At 43.8% G+C, this 26,007-nt stretch overlaps 1 protein-coding gene across 1 annotated transcript; it reads right to left on the bottom strand.

The window, feature by feature from the left end:
- Window positions 1-11,633: 11,633 nt before the first annotated feature.
- MEGF9 (multiple EGF like domains 9) lies at window positions 11,634-24,490 on the bottom strand. The gene is made up of 2 exons (XM_075834233.1): window positions 23,730-24,490; window positions 11,634-12,477 (listed from the first exon to the last, which is right to left on the bottom strand). The coding sequence occupies exons 1-2, from the start codon at window positions 24,487-24,489 to the stop codon at window positions 12,023-12,025; spliced, it is 1,215 nt and encodes a 404-aa protein (XP_075690348.1). The 5' UTR covers window position 24,490; the 3' UTR covers window positions 11,634-12,022.
- Window positions 24,491-26,007: the final 1,517 nt, after the last annotated feature.

The following is a 26,007-nucleotide window of genomic DNA, read 5'->3' as shown; positions in this document are numbered from 1 at the left end:
TGTCACATATGTACATACACTACCGTTCAAAAGTTTAGGGTCACTTAGAAATTTCCTTATTTTTGCAAGAAAAGCACCGTTTTTTTCAATGAAGATAACATTAAATTAATCAGAAATACACTCTATACATTGTTAAAGTGGTAAATGACTATTCTAGCTGCAAACGTCTGGTTTTTAATGCAATATCTACATAGGTGTATAGAGGCCCATTTCCAGCAACCATCACTCCAGTGTTCTAATGGTACATTGTGTTTGCTAACTGTGTTAGATGGCTAATGGATGATTAGAAAACACTTGAAAACCCTTGTGCAATTATGTTAGCACCGCTGTAAACAGTTTTGCTGTTTAGAGGAGCTATAAAACTGACCTTCCTTTGAGCTAGTTAAGAATCTGGAGCATTACATTTGTGGGTTCGATTAAACTCTAAAAATGGCTAGAGAAAGAGAGCTTTCATGTGAAACTCGACAGTCTATTCTTGTTCTTAGAAATGAAGGCTATTCCATGCGAGAAATTGCCAAGTAACTGAAGATTTCCTACAATGGTGTGTACTACTCCCTTCAGAGGACAGCACAAACAGGCTCTAACCAGAGTCTCCAATTTGAGAAATAGACGCCTCACAGGTCCTCAACTGGCAGCTTCATTAAATAGTACCCACAAAACGCCAGTGTCAACGTCTACAGTGAAGAGGCGACTCCGGGATGCTGGCCTTCAGGGCAGAGTGGCAAAGAAAAAGCCATATCGGAGACTGGCTAATAAAAGGAAGAGATTAATATGGGCAAAAGCGCACAGACATTGGACAGAGGAAGATTGGAAAAAAGTGTTATGGACAGTCGAAGTTTGAGGTGTTTGGATCACACAGAAGAACATTTGTGAGATGCAGAACAACTGAAAAGATGCTGGAAGAGTGCCTGACGCCATCTGTCAAGCATGGTGGAGGTAATGTGATGGTCTGGGGTTGCTTTGGTGCTGGTAAAGTGGGAGATTTGTACAAGGTAAAAGGGATTTTGAATAATGAAGGCTATCACTCCATTTTGCAACGCCATGCCATACCCTGTGGACAGCGCTTGATTGGAGCCAATTTCATCCTACAACAGGACAATGACCCAAAGCACACCTCCAAATTATGCAAGAACTATTTAGGGAAGAAGCAGGCAGCTGGTATTCTATCTGTAATGGAGTGGCCAGCGCAGTCACCAGATCTCAACCCCATAGAGCTGTTGTGGGAGCAGCTTGACGGTATGGTACACAAGAAGTGCCCATCAAGCCAATCCAACTTGTGGGAGGGCCTTCTGGAAGCATGGGGTGAAATTTCTCCCGATTACCTCAGCAAATTAACAGCTAGAATGCCAAAGGTCTGCAATGCTGTAATTGCTGCAAATGGAGCATTCTTTGACGAAAGCAAAGTTTGAAGGAGAAAATTATTATTTGAAATAAAAATCATTATTTCTAACCTTGTCAATGTCTTGACTATATTTCCTAGTCATTTTGCAACTCATTTGATAAGTGTGAGTTTTCATGGAAAACACAAAATTGTCTGGGAGACCCCAAACTTTTGAACGGTAGTGTACATACTGTACAATTTTTTTTTATTAAATATATATTTCCATCTCTTGAAAAAAAAATTTTGAGCAATTTAGAAGACTTACAAATTTAGTAATCATTTTATAAATTTTGAAGTACATTTTGTTTTCCTGCACCAAGCCAGGTTTTCACAGGCTCATAGGTGTCAGAATGGTGGAAACCCCCACAAGTGACCCCATTTTGAAAACTACACCCCTTAAGGTATTTATTAAGGGGTGTTGTAAGTATTTTGACCCTACAGTTTTTTTGTAAGAATTCATGCAACGCAGGCGTAAAAAAATATAATTTCACTTTTTTCATAAAAGTATCACTTTGAAGACCGATGAAGAAACACACCCCAAAATATATCACCCTGTTTCTCCTGTTTTCAAAAATGCCCCCATTGGGCACACGACAGGGCCCGAAAGGGAGGGAGCACCCGGAGGCTTTCAGGACTCCTATTTTGCTTGAAAATGTTTTAGGCCCCACTGTACATTTGGAGAGGTTTTGAACTACCAGAACGATAGAATTTCCCCATAAACGACCCCATTTAGAAAACTAGACCCTTTAAGATATTTATCTAGGGGTGTAGTGAGTATTTTGACCCCACAGTTTTTTGCTAAGTTTAATGCATAGCAGGTGAAAAATAATACGATTTCACTTTTTTCATAAAAGTATGACTTTGAAGACCGATTTCTTTGTAAAACGAACATGAGAATGAAGAAACACACCCCAAAATATATCACCCTGTTTCTCCTGTTTTCAAAAATGCCCCCATTGTGACCCTAATGCATTGCTTGAACACACGACAGGGCCCGAAAGGGTGGGAGCACCTGGAGGCTTTCAGGACTCATATTTTGCTTGAAAATGTTGTAGGTCCCACTGTACATTTGGAGACGCTTTGAGCTGCCAGAAGGATAGAAACTCCCCATAAACGACCCCATTTAGAAAACTAGACCCCTTAAGGTATTTATCTAGGGGTGTAGTGAGTATTTTGACCCCACAGTTTTTTGCTAAATTTAATTCAAAGCTGATGGAAAAAATAAAATTCCAGTTTTTCCCTGGAGGCTTTCAGGGCACAAATTTTTCTAAAGGTGTAGTAAGTATTTAGACCCCATTATTTTTATACAGATTTAATGCAAAACAAGTGGGAAACATTAAAATGTTAATTTTTTTGCAATGGACACTAAGGAAATTGACTACGCGTTTTATTTTGCTATTTCTTCTATATTCAGAAATGTATCCATTGTGGCCCTAATCTGCACACTGGAAATATGGCTGGGCCTAGAATGGCGGAAGCACTCTTTGGCTTTGAGGGTGCAAATGCCAGGGCCCCGTTTCATGCATGCAAAGGCATTGAGCTGTAAGACAGAAAGCTCCAAGAAGTGACCCCACTTTGAAAAATATACCCCTTGATATCTATCTTGGGTTGTAGTGCACATCGTGATGGCAAAGTTTCTTTGGCAAGAAGTAATGGAAATTATTGTGCTTGTGGCTATGTCCTGCTAACAAAGCAGTTGCCCCGCTATTGTATTAGTCCACAGCAATTATTAACAGTCTGAGTTTGGTCAGATTGACCATGTTTTCAGGATGCAATAAGACTTACAGAGCTATAAAATTTTTATTTTTTCCAAAGGGATTGGTCGTACAACATCTCTTTAGCCTCATCAATCCCTATATGAGATAAATGTTGCCAAGTGACGTGGCGCAACATAACAGGTTTCTGCCTGGCAAGGTAGGAACCAAAATGTGCTCAAAACAACAAATCACCAGAAAAATAAAGCCCATAGTATATTGATAAGTAACAGATTGCTTATTAGAAATTCACGAAATAAAAGAAAAACATCATGCCACAATTCTAGCTCGTTCCAGGCGCCACTTTATTTTGCAGACGCTTTGAGGTGTTATGCCAAAGAAAAATAATTCTATGAATTAAAAAAACCTCAAGATATTCATCTAGGGGTATAATGAGTATTTTAATTTTAGCGTGTCCAATATGATAATGGGAAATGGGGTGAAAAGGATCAGAAAATCAAATAATGGAAATGTTTGAAGGAACAAAACAGGAGTGCAAATAAAATATGCAAAAAAAATTAGTAATCTATTGAGGAATGATATATTCGGAAACACTCGTGTATGCACAGCCCTGGTTTGTCTGGGCAGGACTCACATTGGTAGCCCGTGTCTTTCCTAATACCATTTTTAAAACACACACGGCACCTTTTTTGTGGACGTGTCTTTTTAGCGGTTGGGGGCACTTGGGAAGGGAAATGCTGTCCCGGAATCACCCTGCTGGCCTCACTTGATGTTGTAGTAGCCCTGCCATCCCCACCCTGGTTTCCGAAAATTAGGTTTTTTATTACTTTTTCCTGGTAGTTCAGGTAAGGTCCGTTGTTGCCTGCCTTCCGAAAAATAATAAAAGAATTATATAGTGCCATTTGCACCAGATGTATTGCCAATTTCTTGTACCAGACCCTTGACTTCCTTACTGCGCTATAGGGCTGCAGCATTTGGTCGGCAAGGTCCACCCCTCCCATGTGCTTATTATATTGCTGTATGCAGAGGGGTTTAGAAATGGTGGCATTCCTCCCACGCACAGGAACAGGGCTGCTTTCATCTGCATGAATTGATGTCAAGATAAAGACATCTTTTTTGTCTCTGTATTTAACCACCATTACCTTTTCCTTACAAAGGGTTTTCTTTTCATCACGTTTTAATTTTAAATTTACCAGGGTCTTTGGAAGGCCTTTTTGGGTCCGTCTAATTGTGCCACGGGCTACAGTTTTTCTAGCCAATAGACATTGGAACAAGGGCACACTCGTATAAAAATTATCTATATACAAGTGATGACCTTTGTCCAACAGCGGGTGAATTAGGTCCCAAACAATTCTGCCACTTACATTGAGCATGGCTGGGCATTCTGGGCGGTTGATCTGGGTGTCCTTTCCCTCGTATACCATAAAACGATGGGTAAAACCAGTGCTGCTCTCACAAATTTTATATACCTTCATGCCATATTTGGCCCTCTTGGTGGGTATATACTGCCGAAATTTTAGCCTCCCTTTAAATGAAACCAGGGATTCATCCACAGCAACATTTTTATCAGGCGTATATGCCTCTGCAAATTTTAAATTGAAATGCTCTATAAGAGGCCTAATTTTAAATAGCCGATCATGGCTGGGGTCACTTGCTGGGGGGCATTGTGAATTGTCATTGTAATGGATAAATCTCATTACAGCCTCAAAACGATTGCGCGTCATCACTGCACGATACAGGGGCGTATCGTACAGGACATCCGTCGACCAGTACGATCTTATAGTCTGCTTTTTTACAAGGCCCATGTTCAATAGTAGCCCCCAATATTTAAGCATTTCTGCTTTGTCAACTGGCTTCCAGTTGTTTTTCCTGGCATAAAATGAATCGGGGTGAGTTAAAATAAAATTGTTGGCATATAAATTTGTTTGAGTAAGTATTAGATTAATTAAATCTTCTGAAAAGAAGATTTAAAAAAAAATCTCCCTCGCTAAATCCTGTGGTGTTGATGTTAATTCCTGCGGCAGGTATGAAATCAGGAATTTGGGGAATAAATGTGGCGGCGGACTGCCAATCAGGGTCACTAACACTCGGCTGACTTTCACTAGGCCTCCTCCGCTGTGCTTCGGGCTTATCACTGTCGCTACTAGATGACGAGGATGATAATAAAAACTGCTCCTCACTTTCGCTTGCAGTGTCTGTATCAGAGCACATCATCGCATACGCCTCCTCTGCTGTAAACATCCGCTGAGCCATTATTTTAGATCAAAATCTTAAATATATATATATATATATATATATATCACGCACTAGATAATGTGTAACGACTAACTATGTACCTTACTAACCGTACACCTATCTAACGCTAATTAACGCCCAATCCCCAACACTACCTATAACACTAAACAATTATTTTTTCTTTATACAAGACCCTAAAACGCACCTAATTAGCCCTACCCCGAACGCAAATTAACGGCAAATGCCTAACGCTACCTATAACACTAAACAATTACAAATTTTTATTTTATTTTTTTCTTTATAACAAAAATAAAATAAAACGTACGCTAACTAACGTCCTACACCTGCCGCTACCTAAACGATAAATTATATATATTTTTATTTTTTTTTTACAATTTTTTTTTTTATAAAACAAAAAGGAAAAATGTAACAGGGATAAGGGGAATGGTCACAGGGACATTGGGGAGGCAGTGTAAGGGCATGACCACACGTGGCGGATTTCCTCCGCAACTGTCCGCATCAATGCCGCACAGAATCTGCGTTGCAGATTCTGCTGCGGATCTGCACAAAATGTGCAGTAAATTGATGCGGACTAGCTGCTGCGGACTGCGGTAAAAGTACTTCCCTTCTCCCTATTCAGTGCAGGATAGAGAGAAGGGCCAGCACTTTCCCTTGTGAAAGTCAAAGAAATTCATACTTACCGCCCGTTGTCTTGGTGACGCGTCCCTCCTTCGGCATCCAGCCCGATCTCCCTGGATGACGCGGCAGTCCATGTGACCGCTGCAGCCTGTTATTAGCCTGTGATTGGCTGTAGCCGTCACTTAGACTGAAACGTCATCCTGGGAGGCCGGACTGGAGACAGAAGCAGGGAGTTCTCGGTAAGTATGAACTTCATTTTTTTTTACAGATACATGTATATTGGGATCGGTAGTCACTGTCCCGAGTGCAGAAACAGTTACTGCCGATCGCTTAACTCTTTCAGCACCCTGGACAGTGACTATTTACTGACGTCTCCTAGCAATGCTCCCGTCATTACGGGAGCCCCATTGACTTCCTCAGTCTGGCTGTAGACCTAGAAATACATAGGTCCAGCCAGAATGAAGAAATGTCAAGTTAAAAAAGCAAGGCGGATCCGCAGCACACATAACATGTGCATGACAGCTGCGGACTTCATTGCGGAAATTAGAATCTCCATTGAAGTCAATGGAGAAATTCCACCATGAGTCCGCCACTGCTCCGCAACAGACAGAGCATGCTGCGGACACCAAATTCCGCTCCGCAGCCTATGCTCCGCAGCGGAATTTTACGCCTCGTCTAAACGAACACTGCTAAATTAAAGTGTAAGTCAATGGACAAACGGCTCCGCTGCGGATTAACGCTGCGGAGTGTCCGCAGCGGAATTTAAGTGAAATTCCGCCACGTGTGAACCCAGCCTTAGGGTTAAATTTCTCTGTTTTTCAACTTTTTGACGATGACAGGAGGATCAAGCAGCACAGCTCTGATCTCCTCAACACAACTGACAGGATTGAGGAGATCAGAGCCGAACATGTTTTTCCACCTACCCCGCTACATCACGTACTATGATTGGTCAGTAACTGACCAATGATAGCGATCGTGGCGCCAGGACGTCGTGATTGGTCTCTCGACCACTCACAGAACTGATCAGCTGTCAGAACGGGCTTGTCACTCTGTGTTTACACAGAGTGACAGTTTGAAAACCTGAACGTTCATTTTCTTCACTGGTCGTGAAAGGGTTAAGTCACTGTCCGAATATGGACAACGATATCAGGAGCTTCCACTGCGCTGGAGTCCATAGGCAAAGCACTAATCAATGCACTGTCCCCGGGACTGCGGCCCTGGGAAAACTCCTGCCGTCACCGTCCATATATGGACAGTAACGCCAGGGGTAATGCTGGAGTTCCGGGGCAGAGCGCTAGCTGTTGCTCTGCTCCGGGACCCAAAGGGTACAAAACTCCTAACGTCACTGTCCAAATATGGACAGTGAAGTCAGTAGCTTTCCCAGGGGCCAAAGTCCCAGGACAGACCATCTACTAGAACTCTGCCAAGGGACTCTAGCGCTGTTGAAGCTCCAGAGGTCACTGTCCATATATGGCTGCACCGGTGACATTGCCTGCAACATCATCCCAGGAGGCCGGGCCACACATAGAAGAGAAGGAGGGGGTAAGTATAAACGTTTTTGTTCCACCGCTGCTTTCCGTAGCGGAAATTCCGCCCGAAAAAACGCACCATTTTGGTGTGGTTTTTCAGACACCATTCCCTGCAGTTGTCAGGGCAGATATGCTGTGAAGCTTGACTCAGTGTATCCGTCCTGAATACGCTGTGTGTGTTCATTGCCTACGACCAGGTCCCCATGGGTCAGGTACGCTGCGTAAAAATCACGCAGCCTATCCGACCTGGAACCCGCCATACATTCCGTAAAAAAAAGCAAAACACCACATTGTGGTGCAGTTTTTCGGTCGGAATTTCCACTGCGGAAAAATAAAAATGCAGCGGTCACATGGAACGAAATGTCATCCCAGGAGGAAGTGTGTATATAATATATAGATCTTTTTTTTTCGTCCTGAGCTGCAATTTTTGCGACAGAATCAATGCGATTCTACCGCAAAAGTCACAACACTTGGCTATTTGTTGCGGGTTTTGCATCCCCCTTAAACTCAATGGGGAAAACCTGCAATAGAAATGCAACGAAAACACAGCATTAATTGACATGCTGCGGAATTATATTCCGCACCGCCGGTCAATTTAGTAACATTTTTGCCGAGTTTTTTCCACAGCGTGGGCATGAGATTTTCATAATCTCATCCACTTTGCTGCTACTGTAAACGCTGCAGAATTTCCGCATATTATCCAGTTGTGGAAACTCTGCAGCGTTTGCTCTACGTGGGAAGCAATTCTGCAGACTCCTACTTATGATAGCTGCCATAAAACTAGTCATTTCAGATGGCCATTTTTTGTGTTCACAGTTGGTCCGCGAAGATTGTCATTCTGGATAACACCATCATAAGTAAAAATAAAAAACTGACGATCAATCTGTGGCCTGCTCAGAGTTTCTATTGGTGGGATTCACATCTGCCATTAAGCATGTATGATTTTCCAATGACTGCACCCGACAATGTACAAATAAAATCCAACATGGCAGATTAACTTGACCATAGACACCTGTCTTTGGTTGCCAGCTGTCATGCTTTTTTTGTGACACAAAAAGGTACGGGTAGTTGGCTAATATTACATTTAAAATCTCTACATACGGCAAGCTTAACGTGGGTATTCCCCCGATATGCCATAAAGGTCTGATGGTTATAAGCCCCATAGTTGGGACCAGCATCTATGTGGAGAACACGTGTGAGGCAACCGCCACATCCAGGTGGACACAGCTCTCTCCATTCTATTCTATGGAAGTTACAGAAACCGCTGTTAGGGTATGTGCACACGACCTCTTTTCAGACGTAATGGAGGCATTTTACACCTCGAATTATGCCTGAAAAGACGGCTCCAATACTTCGGCAAACATCTGCCCATTGCTTGCAATGTGTCTTACGATGTTCTGTGCAGACGAGCTGTTATTTTACTTGTCACTGTCAAAAAACGACGTGTAAAATTACAGCCGCGTCAAAGAAGTGCAGGACACTACTTGGGACGTAATTGGAACCGTTTTTCATTGACTCCAATGAAAACCAGCTCCAATTACGTCCGTAAAAGACGCCACGAAAAACGCGTGCACTTGTAAAAACGTCTGAAATTCTGGAGCGGTTTTCTCCTGAAAACAGCTCCGTAATTTCAGACGTATTTGGCGTTGTCGTGTGCACATACCCTTAAGTTTAATTAACTCCCATAGAAGTCTTCAGAAAGTCTCCTCTCCATTCTCTCCCGGATGCGGGGAATAGGCCATAAATGTCTGATGGGAGTATTCCTCATTTGTCTCAGCGTATGTGCAGTAATTAATTACCTGATGAATATTTTTCTCACTGCTGGTTTAGTAATCTAGAATAGTTCTCCCATGCTGCAATAGAAATCCGCTCCCTATGCACCGACTTCCTTCTGAAGCGGTGATAGGCTTGAGTTTACCCACAGCAGCCAATCTGAGGAGGCAGAGCTGAAGTGGGAGGAGGGACAGAAGCAGCCTGAACCAATAATTAGACAGGAGGTGTGTCACAGACTCTCAGACTACCTCTAAGCACTGTAGCGAAGCTCAAGTCATGGAGCAAAGCTAAAAAGATGCAAATATTGGAGAGAAATAAAAAGCATTATATCATTTTCACTAGCAAAGAACAGCATATTATTTTTAATCTCATGACTGGATAGTCACGTCAATCACACCCTCTTCTGCTGTTGACAAGACAGACCAATTTCACATTAAAAAGTCAAAGGTTGCCACAATGCAACCTCAATTTCTCCTTATCGGAAGGACCTTATTTCACACCTGCGTCAGCGTGTTCCATTGTTCTGCTCCGTCAGAGGAACAGAACAAGGGAATGACGGAAGCAATGGTTCCATTGTACAACGGACACCGCGGACAGACCCATTGACTTTAATGGGTTCCGTAAGCTATCCGTCTAGGTGTCCGGGATTTTACCGGAAACAATAGCGCAGCATGCTGCGCAGTTATTGTTCACAGTAATCCCTACCGGATCTGCGACGGAGGCCCCTAACGGAGCCTCCAACGCAGATGCAAACGGGGCCTCTTGTGGCAATTAAACTGCAACTTGCCATGCAGCCCTAAACAGAGATGAAGGTTTTATATTCAGGGTAACATACACGCAATGGTTATTATTTTGCAACCATTGCTTCTCCAGAAAAGTACAACCTACATGAGAATCCACCATGCACACCACTAGTGGCGGAATGAGTTGTAAGGAACAGGGCCATAATACTTTACTTTAGAACATACTGTACCTGCAGTGGATTCTCAGGTTAGCACTAAAAGTTTTATACAATTCTAAAAGAGAGAGAGAGAAAGCGAGCGCGAGAGAGAAAGCGAGCGCGAGAGAGAAAGCGAGCGCGAGAGAGAAAGCGAGCGCGAGAGAGAAAGCGAGCGCGAGAGAGAAAGCGAGCGCGAGAGAGAAAGCGAGCGCGAGAGAGAAAGCGAGCGCGAGAGAGAAAGCGAGCGCGAGAGAGAAAGCGAGCGCGAGAGAGAAAGCGAGCGCGAAAGAGAAAGCGAGCGCGAAAGAGAAAGAGAAAGCGAGCGCGAAAGAGAAAGAGAAAGAGAAAGCGAGCGCGAAAGAGAAAGAGAAAGCGAGCGCGAAAGAGAAAGAGAAAGCGAGCGCGAAAGAGAAAGAGAAAGCGAGCGCGAAAGAGAGCGCGAAAGAGAGCGCGAAAGAGAAAGCGAGCGCGAAAGAGAAAGAGAAAGCGAGCGCGAAAGAGAGCGCGAAAGAGAAAGAGAAAGCGAGCGCGAAAGAGAAAGCGAGCGCGAAAGAGAAAGAGAAAGAGAAAGCGAGCGCGAAAGAGAAAGAGAAAGCGAGCGCGAAAGCGAAAGCGAGCGCGAAAGCGAGCGCGAAAGCGAGCGCGAAAGAGCGAGAGAAAAAAAACCCACAAAGTATTGAGAACTTTCAGCAAAGCAATTATGAATGATCAGAATAATTCAGTGAAACTGATGCAATTCACGCAGATTTTATAAATGTAAATATTTTCCAGGTTGCTTTTTTTTTCCAAATACACAGCATATGTGCTGGTAAAGCTGTTGAAACATAAAAATAGATTGTGAACTACACTTTAAACCAATAACGTATCAAACACCACAATAAAAAGTGCACCCATACAGCAAAATAAAATGAAGGCAATTAAAAGTAAAGAATTAGACTTGAATTGGCATAGTGGCATTACAGTGGCCCATTCCATCATTTATAGGAACACTCCAGGCGACACTGATCACTATGTCGAGTGCACGGCCTGGAGGGTGGGGGCATCACACAACTAATCTCTTCTTTCTTTCAATCTGTGTCATGCATCAACCCCCTACAATGGGCATAACAGTATAACTTTTGCCTGGAGTTTCACCTTAACCCAGTCATCTCCAACCTGTGGCACACCAGCTGTTGCAAAACTAAAATTCCCAGCATGCCCTGACAGCCGGGCATGCTGGGAGTTGCAGTTTTGCAGCAGCTGGAGAGCCACAGGTGAGTGACCACTGCCATAACCAAACATGGGAACATATTCTAGAAAAGGGAACGGGGAGTTTTACCATCTTCTCTTCCCCTGGAATGCATTCCCCTACTTTTGGAGAGGAGTTAGGACGTCTGATACCCACAATTTATCGAATTCAGAAATCCATCTAGAAATAAAACTTTGTTTAATAGATTTGCTTTATTGACAATAGTTGTATCCCCCCCATCTATGCAGTCTCGAAAATTAATTTTCTTGTTTTGTAGCGATAACTAGAACGGCGGAAGACAATTTAGGAGAAGGAATGGACAAACTGAACAAATGGTGCAAGGAAACAAACAAAATAAGCCCAATTCAATAATCCTAAATCATAAAAAACACCGTTTGGCTTGATCATCATCTTGAAGTGAAGAGCACGCCATGGTTTTATTAAATAAAATAAAAAATATCCAAAATGCCACATTCAATATTGAACATTATGTTAGTTGCTCAATATATACAGTTCTTGAAGATATTAATTGCCATCTCTAAGTCAAGCCGACCTAGTGACACCAGGTATACAAGGTCTTTTTCAGGGTTTATAGTGGTGTATAGGAGCAGACAATGTGAGTTGGCCATTTGGAGCAATTTCATTCGAATTATCTTCCAGGAGACCTGAAATATCAGCATTGGGGATGCTGTCATGGTAACTGCTAAAACTGATATTGTCCTCTTTCAGTTCAATGGTCCAGAAAGGAGCGTTGAGCTTCCGGCTCTGATATTCTCTATACATATACACAGCCCCCACAAATCCCATTAACAGAACCACTACAATTATAATGACTGTCAGGATGATGATATTGAATTGAGTCCATGACATATCTGCTAAAGCGGATGTGCTATTATCGGATGAACTTGTTATATAAAAGGTTTGTAATGTTGTGGTTATTATACTTTTGCTTGATAGAAGAACTTCCACTGTAGTGATCGCAGCTGGTGTACTTGTACTGGTGACATGTCCGGCCAATGTAGATGTCGAAGGACTCTCTGTAAATAGATCCAAAAAGAAACACAAGTTAATACTTCGATCATCTAAAACTCAGATTTATTTTTTTGTATTTTCTTTGATCACCGTGCTCAATTCTCAAAACGCTTAACCCCTATTAAAGGAGAATATTGTTCTCATCCAGACACACAAAATTTACCTGGTAAATGAAGATATTATCTACCGATATTAAGTGGTGTTCATTTAAGGCCCTTTTACACCGGCCGACACTCGGTCAGTGCAGCGAGCACTGATCAACGAGACATTGTTGATCGGCGCTCGCTTGGTCCTGTCACACGGAGCTATGGATGGGGACGAGCGGTCTTTACTCCGATCACTCGGCCCCATACATTATGTCGCAGCGCTACTCCCTGTTTACACCCTTGCACAATATCTAACCCCTTAACGACCGCCCACCGTCTTGACGGCAGGCGCTTAGTCTACAGCAGCGTCTTTTGACGTCGCTGTAGAAGAGGCTGATTAGCGCTGTGAGCGTTGATCCTCTATGCAGGAGCTGTAACTTACAGCTCCTGGACTTCGAGCAGTCTGCTGAATACAGCTGGGATTGGGAAACCTTCAGACCCCAGCTGTTCAACCCTGTGATCACCGCGGTCCGTGACATGATCAAAGGGAACTCTGCTCTTTGATTGCGTCATCAGAAACCCGGTGACTGGATTGAAGACCAGGGAATCCCTCTGCAGTCAGCCCTGGGGACCTACAAAGGACTGCTGTTCAGTTTGCCTGCTGTTAGGGCACACTATGTGCTGCCCTAACAGCAGCCTGTGTCATAGTGACACAGTATGATGTATTAGTATGCTAATACATTAGAAGTATAAAATGAACTTGTAAAAGAGTTATCCCTTAATGGGATAAAAAAAAAAAAAAAAAAAATGACCTAAAAATAAAAAGTCACTATTTTGCATTGCCCCTACATTACATTAAAAAAACAAACAAAAAAAAAACTACAAATATTAAGTATCCACACGAAGGTAATAACATGAAGTAATTTAAACAGGTTATTTAGCAGGAAACGTGAACGGGATAAAAAAAAAAAAAAAAAAAAAAAAAAACAAATGCTGAGAATCGGTTTTTCCTATATTCACATCGTAAAAATAAATTATATAAAACTAGGGCCCCATGGACACGACCGTATTTTCATCTATCCGTATATAAAAAAAAAAAAGGGTGTCCGTAAATACGGTACTTATTGCATCCATATTTGAGCCGTATATACGGATCCGTAAAAAAAGTGTGAGGCTACAAATGAGGTCACCAACATGTTGCATAGCAACGCTTCTGTAAATACAGATGGTTTACGGAAGCTTCCATAGGCTTCTACGGGAGAGTCTGTGCCGTAATTACTGACAAGAATAGGACAGGTTCTATAACTTTTTTAGCACAGACACCTATCCGTAAAAATACCAAAAACGTGTCCGTGGCCAATAGAAATGAATGGGTCCATAATTACGGATGCATCAGGAACACGTGCATTGCACACATGAAGCCGAGGACAGTGCACTGCGCATGCACATTCACTGGCAAGGTGTAAAGGCCTCACTTCACGTGCGCAATGCCGTCGTACTCCTTACCGCAAGAAGTCCGGGTAAGTTGTAATTTACTTTACTAACTTTTCCCTAAATGTCCGTTTTTGATGTAGGCAGATTTGGAACACTAAACCCCAGATACATAAATTCATGCTGGTGGTTTTTCAAACCTACTGACAGCTTCCCTTTAAGCCATTTTAAAGGGAATGTGTTGCCAGAAAAACATGTTTTTTTTTTAAAAATTAAACATTTAGTGTGTGGGTGGTTAAACATTGTTCAAATTTTTTTTATTTTTTTGCACGAGTCCAGGAAATATTATAAATTTCTAATTTATAATACTACCCATTTTTGGTCACTAGATGGAGCTGTTCCCAAAATTGCAGCATTGCAACATTGGGTTAAAAGCCCTCGCTCTAGTGAGCTCTCAGCATCCCCCCTCCTTTATCCTGGCTAGTGCCAGGATAAACGAGGGGTTTGAACGGTGTAACCTCCTACACTGTGTGTCGCCATTTTTTGAGGTAACCCACAGTGTAGTAGGTTTACATACAGTAGTAAACACACACAAACACGAACATACATTGAAATCTCTTACCTGCTCCTGCCGCCGCGGCTCCCTCCGGCCCGTCCGCTCCGTTTGCTGCCGCTGGTGCAAGTGCAGAAATCCGGAAGCCGCGACCGGAAGTAGTAATATTACTGTCCGGCCGCGACTTCCGGTCCACAGGAAAATGGCGCCGGACGGCGCCAATTTCGAATAGGACTGTGTGGGAGCGGCGCATGCGCAGTTCCCACACAGACGCCGTACACTGCAGTCAATGGGACGGGAGCCGTTCGCAGTCCCTATGGGACTGTGGCTGCCGTATTCCATGTCTGTATGTGTCGTTAATCGACACAGACAGAAATGGAACAAAAAATGGCAGCCCCCATAGGGAAGAAAAAGTGTAAAAATAAGAAACAGTAAAACACAAACACACAAATAAATATAAAAGTTTTTAATAAAGCACTAACATCTTTAACATATAAAAAAATAATTTCTGATGACACTGTTCCTTTAAGTACAACACAGATCCTTAACCAGTTCAGGACCGAACTATTTTGAGCCTTCAGGACCAGACACTGTTTAGCCATTTTTAGCACGTGTTAGTTAAATGGCTATAACTTTTTTGATTTGTTGGGCTAACAACGTGATTTTTGCAATTGTTTTTTCCGTAGACAATGCAGGTTTCTTTTTTTGTAATCATTTTAAGGCCTGGTTTACATGAGCGTGTGCGTTTTGCGCACGCAAAAAACACGGCGTTTTGCGTGCGCAAAAGGCACTTAACAGCTCCGTGTGTCATCACCATATGATGTGCGGCTGCGTGATTTTCGCGCAGCCGCCATCATTATGACACTCAGTTTGGATGTTTGTAAACAGAAAAGCACGTGGTGCTTTTCTGTTTTCATTCATCCTTTTCACAGCTGTTGCGAGATCCACGCTGTTCGCACGTTAGTGCTTCCGTGTGACATGCGTGGTTTTCACGCACCCATTGACTTCAATGGGTGCGTGATGCGCGAACAACGCACAAATATAGGACATGTCGTGAGTTTTTCACAGCGGACCAATGCTGCATAACACTCACGGACTGTCTGCACTGCCCCATAGACTAACATAGGTCCGTACAACACGCGTGAAAATCACGCGCATTGCACGGACGTAATACACGTTCGTCTAAACAAGCCCTTATACACATTCTTTTTGCTATTTTAGAATTTTTAGGCTTAAAGTTTGAAAATAATAGTAAAAAAAAAATAAGCTTTTTTTACTTTTCAGCTATTTTTTCTGGGTAATAACCGTTTTTATGGTCACAGATTCTCCAGTTTCAGTAAACTTCTGACATGTCAGACCTGTCAAGAGTTATGGTATGTTCACACATGCACGTCCGTTACGGCTGAAATTACGGAGCTGTTTTTAGGAGAAAACAGCTCCTGCATTTCAGACATAATGGCAAGTGCAGGTGTTTTTCGCTGCGTCCATTACGGACGTAATTGGAGCTGTTTTTCTATGGAGTCAATGGAAACCGGCTCCAATTACGTCCCAAGAAGTGACAGGCACTTCTTTGACTCGAGCATATTTTTTACGCGCCATCTTTTGACAGCAGCACGTAAAAAAAAATGACCGTCGGCACAGAACATCGTAAAGCCCATTCAAATGAATGGGCAAATGATTGCCGACGCTTTCAAGCAGTATTTTCGGCCGTAATTCCAGCAAAAAAACACCTGAATTACGTCCGTAAAAAGTGCGTGTGAACATACCCTTAGCATCACTGGGGTGCATGACAGGAATCTAGGAGATTTTATATATATGTGTAATAAATATATATATATATATATATATATATATATATATATATGTAGTAAGGCAGGTAGGAGCAGCACAGGTGGAAAATAACCAAATAAATGGTCGGTGCTAAGCTTCAAATGATAGGAGTGACTTCTCCCCATATGATGTATAACAAAAAGACAAGAGCATGGAAGCCGCACTCACGAAAAAAAGTGACGTTTATTCACCCAACAAATGCAACGTTTCACTTCAATGGAAATGGCTTGAAAATGCTTCCATTGAGGAAGTGAAACGTTGCATTTGTTGGGTGAATAAACGTCACTTTTTTTCGTGAGTGCTGCTTCCATGCTCTTGTCTTTTTGTGTGTGTGTGTGTGTATATATATATATATATATATATATATATATATATATATAGTCTATATGCCAGTTTATGTACCCCCATTGGTTCAAGCCAGTGTTTAGAAAATTCTTCAAGTGAGAGGTAGAAATAGTTACTGTCCATTACAAGCAGTTAGATGCTCCCTGATAATTGGTGTAAAAGTATCTCCAATTAGGATATAACATTCAACTGAAGGAGGCAGAGCTGCAGTATAAAGCACAGCCACATGTATGGATTTGATAGGTGTCTGGAACATTGAAAAGACTGCAGCATTCCATTTATCGGTCGGTGAACCTCCACTGATCACACATGGATAGGCCATTAATAGATAGTCCTAAAAAGTAAGGTATATTCACACAGCGCAAGTCAAATTGTGGTTTATTGCCGTGATCACCACAAAGTTGCTGCAAAACATGGCGGTTTTGTAAAACCCGTGTCTTTTTGAAGTGATCGCAACCATAAACCAAGATCTGACTGCACCGTGTAAAATCGGCTCGTAGGCAGAATCCTGGGTCAGGACGGCAACTAGAAAGGAATGCATGATGAGCAGGTCCTCCAGTATCTATGAAACAGGGGCATGGAGCTGAGCTGTCACCGACCGTTTTCTTTATCACCGGTCCGGCGAGCAGCGGTCACAGTGTCACTGACCAATCTCTATCAGCGGAGACTGATGCAGCAGCCACTCCTAGGCTTTCACATGTGGCTTCCTGACCGTCAGACCAGTGGAGAAGCTGCAGACATGTAAAACACCAGCAACGATGGATAAACTACACAGGGACGGCTGTAACTAGTATGGGCAAAGGATTAGGGTGTATTCACACAGTGCGTTTTTGTGTTTCCATACTAACTGCAAAACCGCGGCAATTTGCGGTAAAAACGTACCGTGTGAATACACCCTTATTGGAGACAAGGTCTAAATCAGTAGCCCTGGTTGCATATTAGAATGACAGTGGTGTTCATCAAGTTAAATTAGTGAGCGCTTCAGGGGGCCCAAGAGGGTTTAAGGGCTTATTTACTTACCCAAGTACGGCCCTCCAGTTTCTTTTCCCTCAGGCATAGCACAAAACCTACAGCGTAAAACTTCTAAGGCCAGGATCACACACACACAGTTTTGATGCAGTTTTGTAGCAGGAGATGCATCTGCTTTTTTCTTAATGTCTTTCCTTCCTGTTGGATCCACTTCTGGCTTTGGCGGAAAAAAACGGTTCCAAAAACTGCACCAAAATGGTGTGTGTGATCCTGGCCTTACAAAACCGGTCCCCGGTGTTAAAAAACGCAACCTCATCGAAAGACGCACCAAATCGCAGTAAAAACGCATGCAGTTTTAACCGCACCTCAACCTAAATGTCTGAATGGACCGAGGCTAGGTTCAAACATTGTGGTCAATATGCTTTTTTTTTGGGTCACAATTTTCATAAAACCGCGGCAAAGCCATGCCACCATGCCAAGATTTTGCAAAAGGTCACAGCAAAATGGTATAGTTTTGAGAAAATCTCAGCAAAAATTGTGACCGCAACAAAGGGGTTGTCCAGGCACAGGGTGGATTTCATACTTCTGACCTATCCACAGGAACCCCACTGATCATATACCCACGACCTATCCTGCAGCTAGGCCATCAGTATGAAAAACCGTCCTTTGCCCGGACAGCCTACTTTAAGCTAGGGCTACAGGGTGACTTTGGCCGCAACACAGGTCACATGTCCAAAGATCGCGGTCGCTCTGCATATATCGCAGTATTGTAAAGAAAGAGGAAAATAATGAAGGTTCCCGGTGCAAAAAGGGTAAAAATTGTATTCATACATTCGATAACATGTTATGAATTAGAAAGGCAAAGCGACTCGACTATACAATGTTTTGGTCAAACCTTGGCGTTCATCGCGGTCACTGTGGGGAAAACACAGACTATAAATCACACACGTATATACAATATGCACAAAATACGAACAGCATGTGAACGCATTCAAAAATGATCATGGCGTCTAAGTAAGACCGGGTTCACACAGAGATTTTTGCAGGAGGAAAATCTGCCTCAAAATTCGGTTTGGAATTTTGAGGCAGATTTTCCTCTACCTGCGCGCCGATTTGCACAGTGTTTTTCGCCCGCGGCCATTGGGCGCCGCCAGCATAAAACGCAGCGAAATACTCTTTCTCTGCCTCCCATTGATGTCAATGGGAGGTCAGAGACGTAAACTCCCAAAGATAGGGCATGTCCCTCCTTCCTGCAAGCCGGTTTTTCCGCTCGCGGGGAAAAACTCCACCGCCTCCCATTGAAATCAATGGGAGGCATTTTCGGCCGTTTTTTGGCGCGTTTTCCGCGTCAAACTGTGTGAAGTGGCCCTAAGGGTAAACAGGTACAGAGCTTTCAGAGATCTACAACAGGTCATAAAGCTTGACATTTAAAGATATACGACGTTGCCGCGGGAATCATGTAAAGGTAGAATCTCTAATAGGTGCAGCCAAGAGATCAGCATCCTGGGGTAATATAATGCAAATTATTCATTTTATTAAAATATCACAGGACTTATTCACTTCTAACAGTAATGTTGTAATATGCGCACAGTAGAAATGGCCGGAGTATTTGAATAAACGCTACAGTAGAGCAGAATCCTAAAAAACAAGCTGGTATCATGGAAGGGTGTGGATGACACCCATCTAGACCACACCATAAAATACCGGTGGAAGATGTGGCTACATTAAAGTAGTATGGGCATACACGATAATTACCTGTATGAGGTGGAGGAGGAGGAAAAGGTCCCTGTACCTTCCCTAATACCAGTATCAAATGCTGCCGAAAAAAACCCACAATTAATGCTGGGGAATTGCAGCTCTTCTGTTGCGGGTTTTCCCATTGAATTCAATAGGGTGCCTAAACCCAAAACAAAGTGGTGCATGTTGAGACATTTGCGTTGGAATCACAGCGATTCCGCCGCAAAAATCGAAAGCAAGAATAATAAAAAGTTATACTTACCCAGTGTCCTCTGCTTCTTCTCCAGGTCAGCCTCCTGGGATGACGATTCATCCCATGTGACCGCTGCAGTTATTCATAGGCTGCAGCGGTCATATGGCCTGCAACGTCATCCCAGGAGAGGGGGTAAGTATGAAAGTTTTTTTATCCTGGAGTTGCTTTACACAGCGGAAACTCCATCGGAGAAATGCATTGTGGTGCGATTTTTTCGTACGCCATTCCGCGTGGTGGTCAAGCTGCGCAGCGTATCCGCCCTGAACACGCTGTGTGTATTCGTACCCTTAGATTTGACCTTTACGTGATTCCCTCCCTGATCCCTCGGCAACAACGTATATCTTTAAACGTCAAGCTTTATGACCGGTTGTAGATATCTGAAAGCTGCGTAACGGTAAACCATTAGACGCCATGATCATTTTTGAATCTTTGTGTTAACACGCTGTTCAGATTGTATATACGTATGTGATTATATTCTATGTGTTCATTTTCTGTGTGTTTTACCCACAGCGACCGTGATAAAGACCAAGGTTTGGCCGAAACGTTGTCTAGTCGAGTCGCTTTGCCTTTCTGATTCACAACATGTAATCGAATGTATGAATACAATTTTCACCCTTTTTGAAACAAAAACCTTGATGATTTTCCTCTTTCTTGAGTGCGGAGGTTATTTTCTACATTATATTTGGTGTTTACCAACCGGAACATGGATAGCACCGAAATCTTTACTGAAGTGAGTGCGTCCCATCTTATTTCTCTTGTAATACTGCGGCTGCATTGCGACCCACAAGTTGCAGCGACAAGTCATTTTTCTTGCAGTGTTAAAAAAAATTATAATAATTTTTTGCTGCGATAATAATTGCGACAAAAAATCCGTAACAAAAATAACGCACCCTTACTGAGGCACGTTTCCGTTAGGACATACTCGGATGGTGCAGACGGGGGTGGTGGGGGAACCAATGATTTGACAGGAGGTGGATATCAGACTACCCAAGACTCTCTGTAGACACTGCAGCTGAACTGAAGAGGTAAAGGCGACCGCGTAGTAAGCGCCGAGGTACTGGCTTACATACCATATTTTGAGCTTTGATGCTTTCTTAGGAGAGTTTTCTTCATTAATACAGCAGTGTATTTATTACCTGGAGCATTTAGTGTGCATGTAGTTTTTATATAAAAACGGCAACTACATGCAAACATGAGATGACCATAGCAACATCACAGAACCTTCTGCCTCCCGTCTGTTTGTGAATAATTAGATGTAATGTAGCTATGACCTAATGAGACACTAGGCCCATGGTATCATAGACAAGGAAAGCAGGTTGTTCCACCACTGACATAGCATCATATGCTGACTATGATGTGGCAACAATGCTGCGGGCAACAGGTGCCAGCTTTCTTTTCACTGCAGTTTCCCAAGAAAATTGGTGGCTATCATGTTGTACACGTGACTAAAGCTGGCCGTACACTTAAAATGGCTGTCCGATTCCAGCGTTAGGTTTTCATAGAAGATCAGAAGAAAGTGATCTGGTTGGCTGGTTTTCTGCTCAAAATTCCTTACAGCCTTGCATTATATTATCCACAGATAAGGCTTCGTTCACATCTGCGTCGGGCTTCCCGTTCATGGGTGCCGTCGGACCTTCCCATCAGGGGAACCCATGAACGGAAACCATAGTTTCCGTTTGCATTACCATTGAATTCAATGGAAACGCTTCCGTTGCTAATGGTTTCCGTTAGTCTCCGTTCCAAAAGGTTTCAGTTTTTTCGGCGGAATCAATTGCGCAGTTGACTACGCTGTTGATTCAGCCAAAGAAACGGAAACCTTACGGAACGGAAACAAACGGAAACCATTAGCAACAGAAATGTCAAGTCAAAATGTGGCGTTTTTTTTTTTTTTTGTTGAGAATCACGGCAAAAAAAAAATTTTGACCGCGACGTGAAAACCCAGCCTAAACAGCCTGGACTTCAAATTGATAGATTATAGCAGACAGATTTGTGTCGCTTCTGATGATGAGCGTTCCTTAGGGCTTGTCCACACATGATGGAATTACTGCAGACAATTTCTGCAGCAATTCCATTGAGAGTAGCAGACTTTCCGCTGCGGCAATATCGCACCATTTCCTGCATTTTTTGGTGCGGATTTTGCTGCGTTTTTCTCAATGTTGGGGGATGGTGACGTCTCCTCTGAAAAAACGCAGCAATTCAGTCCACTTTCCGCAGCAGGAATTGACATGCTGCGGTCCGGGAAATACACGCCGCAGGTCAACTTCTGCTCGGAATGTTTACGCAGCGTGCGGATGTGTTTCGTCTCACCCACTGCGCTGCTACGGTATTCTTCTGCGTATTTTCCGTCAGCAATTCCGCTACATGTGGACGAACCCTTTATTATTTTGTACAATGCCCTGACAGTATGTGCAAGTCATAGATAAGTGCCTCTTCATGCGATGTCCTCCAGATTACCCGCTATGAAGATTGCCGCCAAAATACCCGCAAATTATATTGGTATAAATTTTAAAAAATGGAGTAGTAGTAGTGCCTCATGCACACAGCCATGCCTGTAATACAAAGTATGGGAGCACAGCCCGTAAAAAGCAAAAGATAGGACATGCTCTCTCTTTTGCGGTACTTTTCTACGGCACGAACACCTATCCGTAGCGGTAAGGAAAGGTGTCCGCGGCCAGATGGAAACAAATGGGTCTGTAATTGCAGGCCGCACCGCAATTAGTACATTTTTACGGTTGTGTTTGGGGCCTCAGTAGTGACATCAGAGGACGGACATTTTCAAGTATCAACTGAACGAGATCACAAAAAGACACATCAGAGTTTCTGTTCCACGTGACAAAGACCTGAGGAATCCAAAACTTGTTTTGTAATTATAAATTGAAAAGAACGGAAACCTCTCGTGTTTTCCATGTGACCGTATGACAGTGTTCCTGTGGTGTCCTGCGTACACCTGCTGCGCCGCCCTAGACTTGTCGATAGGCGACCATTACCAGGAGGAGCTGCAGCCTTCAAATTTGGGGTAAACAACGCCTCCCTTATATGTTTAATAAGCGCTTCACTATTTTAGCACAACTTTACCACTTACGTCTTTTGAATCCCTGGATCCATTTCCTCATAAGAAAAAAAAAAAAACACACACAAATGAAATGATATGGGTCAGTTCACACTGTTGGCACCGATTTAGACGTGGAAATCGTCTCCCATTGATTTTAATGGAAGACAAAGAAGTTGTTTTCCAGGGCGGCATTTCCTTTCTTGCCACAGTTTTCGCCTCTGTCCTCCGACTGAAATCAAGGGGAGGCAGAAAAAGAAACCCTGCGGCGCTCGTTTGAGTGTTTTTCACAGCGTCTTGCGTGCGGTCTTAGCAGTAGCTTCAATGGGCGCAGATGAAAAACGCAGAAAAAAAGCGCAGGCAGTTCAAATTCTGCCTCAAAATTCCTGAAGGAATTCTGAGGCAGGTTAAAAACTGTGTGAATGAGGCCTAATGGAGCACAGAACTTCTCAGCGGATTTACTTTTTACAAGCACCAGGAGAGAAACACCTGACGGAGATAAACATGGAAGCGTGTCCAATAAATGTCCAAACTTATCGAAGACACATCCGTAATGGTTAATGGCCACATAACATCTATGGACAGCTTGACCGTAATGTTGTTTCTCAGGATATTCCAGGGAAATGTCTACCCCCCCCCCATCAGGTACATTTACATACATATTCCTGGATAATAAAGGCTTTGTCTGTCATTCATTCCCACTGTCTTTATATTCAGAATGTGACTACCCCTTTAAATGGGGTAGTAACACTCAGGTGCAGCCAGGCCTTGGGCATAGAGGCATTGTGACGTCACCGGAACAAAGACTGCAGAAGAGAGAACACCACCGTCTACAAAGACGTCCCGACACAGCGGCCAACAATCAAGACCTATGAAAGCGCCACACACTGCAAGTGTGAACAGCGACATAAGGGGGTGGGGGATGTGGAACCTGTATGGAGATAAAGAGGGAGCCTCACAGAAAGCGGGGGATACAGGCTCAAGGTTAACGCCGTAATATTCACCTTCAGTCGTGCTGCTTGTGGGGCCTCTGGTGATGGGCACTGTCGGGGCCGGGGTCACCGCTGCTGATGTTTCCGCAGCGCCAGTGGTCTGGGGTGGGAGCTCCTTGTAGCTCTGGACCGTCACCGGATTCTGTGTTAATCCCTGGAGCGCCGTAGTCGCTATTTCTGTCGGCAATGGTTCCGCCTCTGTGGTAGTCCCGATTATTGTGCTGGTTCCAGTCTCGATTATTGTGCTGGTGTCAGTCCCGATTATTGTGCTGGTTTCGGTCACGGAGCCGTTCACCGGTGTTGTAATTTCCGTCGAATTCAGATCTTCCGGGTAAATCGTTGTCTCATTCAAGTCAAGGCTCCGACAGCTACGTAGTAGCACAAAGGCGGCCGCCAGATATAACGCCATCCCTGCTCGTACAGCCATCTCCCATTTTCCTGCACCGGGATCTCGGCCTCGCCTGAACGACAGCAGCGATCTCCTTCTCCAAATCACCCCGAGCACAAGCAGGGTACCTACTGCTCTATGCCATACAATGCGGCTAACACCTGTGTTTGAGCGACAGCGACTTCGTCCAATCACAGGCCGAGCCCTGGAACCCGTGGAATTTGATTGGCCAATTGTCACCAGTCTACGCGTAATGACGTAAATTCGGCAGCCAGTCGGCATCCTTTTGTTTCTCAGCAGGTAACCTGGATTAGTCCGTCCCTGTTGCACGATAACATAGTTGTCGCCGGGAGGGATTGTACATGCTGATATCAGGTGTGACATACAGGTGACCGGTGACTCAATCATTATTCACACAGGCCAACCAATAAGGACGATTGTGACGTCACGAGACAGAAGAAGACGTCACTTCAATATAAAGTTTATTTCTTTTTAGTGTGCACCTTATTCCAGTACTGTTAATGCAGCCAGCAGAAAACAATGGATATTATTATCATTCTGGTTGGCATGACTGTCCAGGGGCATGTATAGAGCTCTAGCTCACTCTATGGGCTTGTCCACACGTAACGGAATTGCTGCGTATTTTCCGTCCGGAATTTCGGACATGAAAATACGCAGCAGAATACAGTAGCAGCAAAGCGGGTGATATCCAGAAAATCCCATCCACACGCTGCAGAAAACTTCCGAGCAGAAATTGCCCCGCGGTGCGTATTTTCCGTACTGCAGCATGTCGATTCCTGCTACGGAAAGTGGACTTTAAAATCCGCACTATTTTCTGCAGTAAAAGACGCAGGGAATGGTGTGTTTTTTCCACAGCGGAAATCCTGCTTGTTTCTGCGGAATTGCTGCAGCAATTCCGTTCCGTCTGGACGAGCCCTATGGCTGTTTCTGTAACTCCCATTGACTACGATAGAGAGATGGATAAAAATTGCCCTCTCTGCCATTCTGCTCCTCGCCAAACCTGCTTTTATAGCGCCCCTCCCTATTAGGCCCCATGCACGCGAATTTGCTTTTGCGGCAGAAATTCCCTAGAAAATCCACGGGAGAATTGCAGCCCCATTCATTCCTATTGGGCCATGCACCCGACCGTGGTTTCAACGGTCCGTGCATGGTCCAGGCTCATAGGAAATAATGGACGCGTGCACGGCCCGCGATTTGCGGGTGACCCCGGCCGACCTGAAAATCATGGCCGTGCACATGGCTTACCGTCGTGTGCATGAGGCCTTAGGCTGGGTTCACACGAGCATGTTTGGTCCGTAAAGGACGGAACGTATTTCGGCCGCAAGTCCCGGACCGAACACAGTGCAGGGAGCCGGGCTCCTAGCATCATACTTATGTACGACGCTAGGAGTCCCTGCCTTTCCGTGGAACTACTGTCCCGTATTGAAAACATGATTACAGTACGGGACAGTTGTCCGGCAGCGAGGCAGGGACTCCTAGCGTCGTACATAACTATGATGCTAGGAGCCCCGCTCCCTGGAGTGTGTTCGGTCCGGGACTTGCGGCCGAAATATGTTCCGTCCTTTACGGACCGAACATGCTCGTGTGAACCCAGCCTAAGACTAAAAGTCTTTAGTCAGAATAGCTATTTTAGGGACCAGATTATTTTGTTTTTGCCACTTTTTATATTTCCCTTCAAAGTGGCTTTTTGAGGCCTTATTTTTTGTGGGACAAGTTGTTGATCTTTTAGATGTTCTTCTGTATTGCAATAATCATGAGAAAAGTGCTCCCCGTGGTGATGCGGACAGGGGGAGCGCTCCCCTTATGAATACACTGGACTCCTAACTATGAGTCCGAGGTACAGTCCTGGCCAAAAGTTTTGGAAGCGGAATCGAGTCCGTT

The sequence above is a fragment of the Rhinoderma darwinii genome, chromosome 8, assembly GCF_050947455.1.
Source record: "Rhinoderma darwinii isolate aRhiDar2 chromosome 8, aRhiDar2.hap1, whole genome shotgun sequence".
Lineage (NCBI taxonomy): Eukaryota > Metazoa > Chordata > Amphibia > Anura > Rhinodermatidae > Rhinoderma > Rhinoderma darwinii.
The sequence above is the reverse complement of the archived record's forward strand: the minus strand, read 5'-3'. Positions and strand labels throughout refer to the sequence as shown.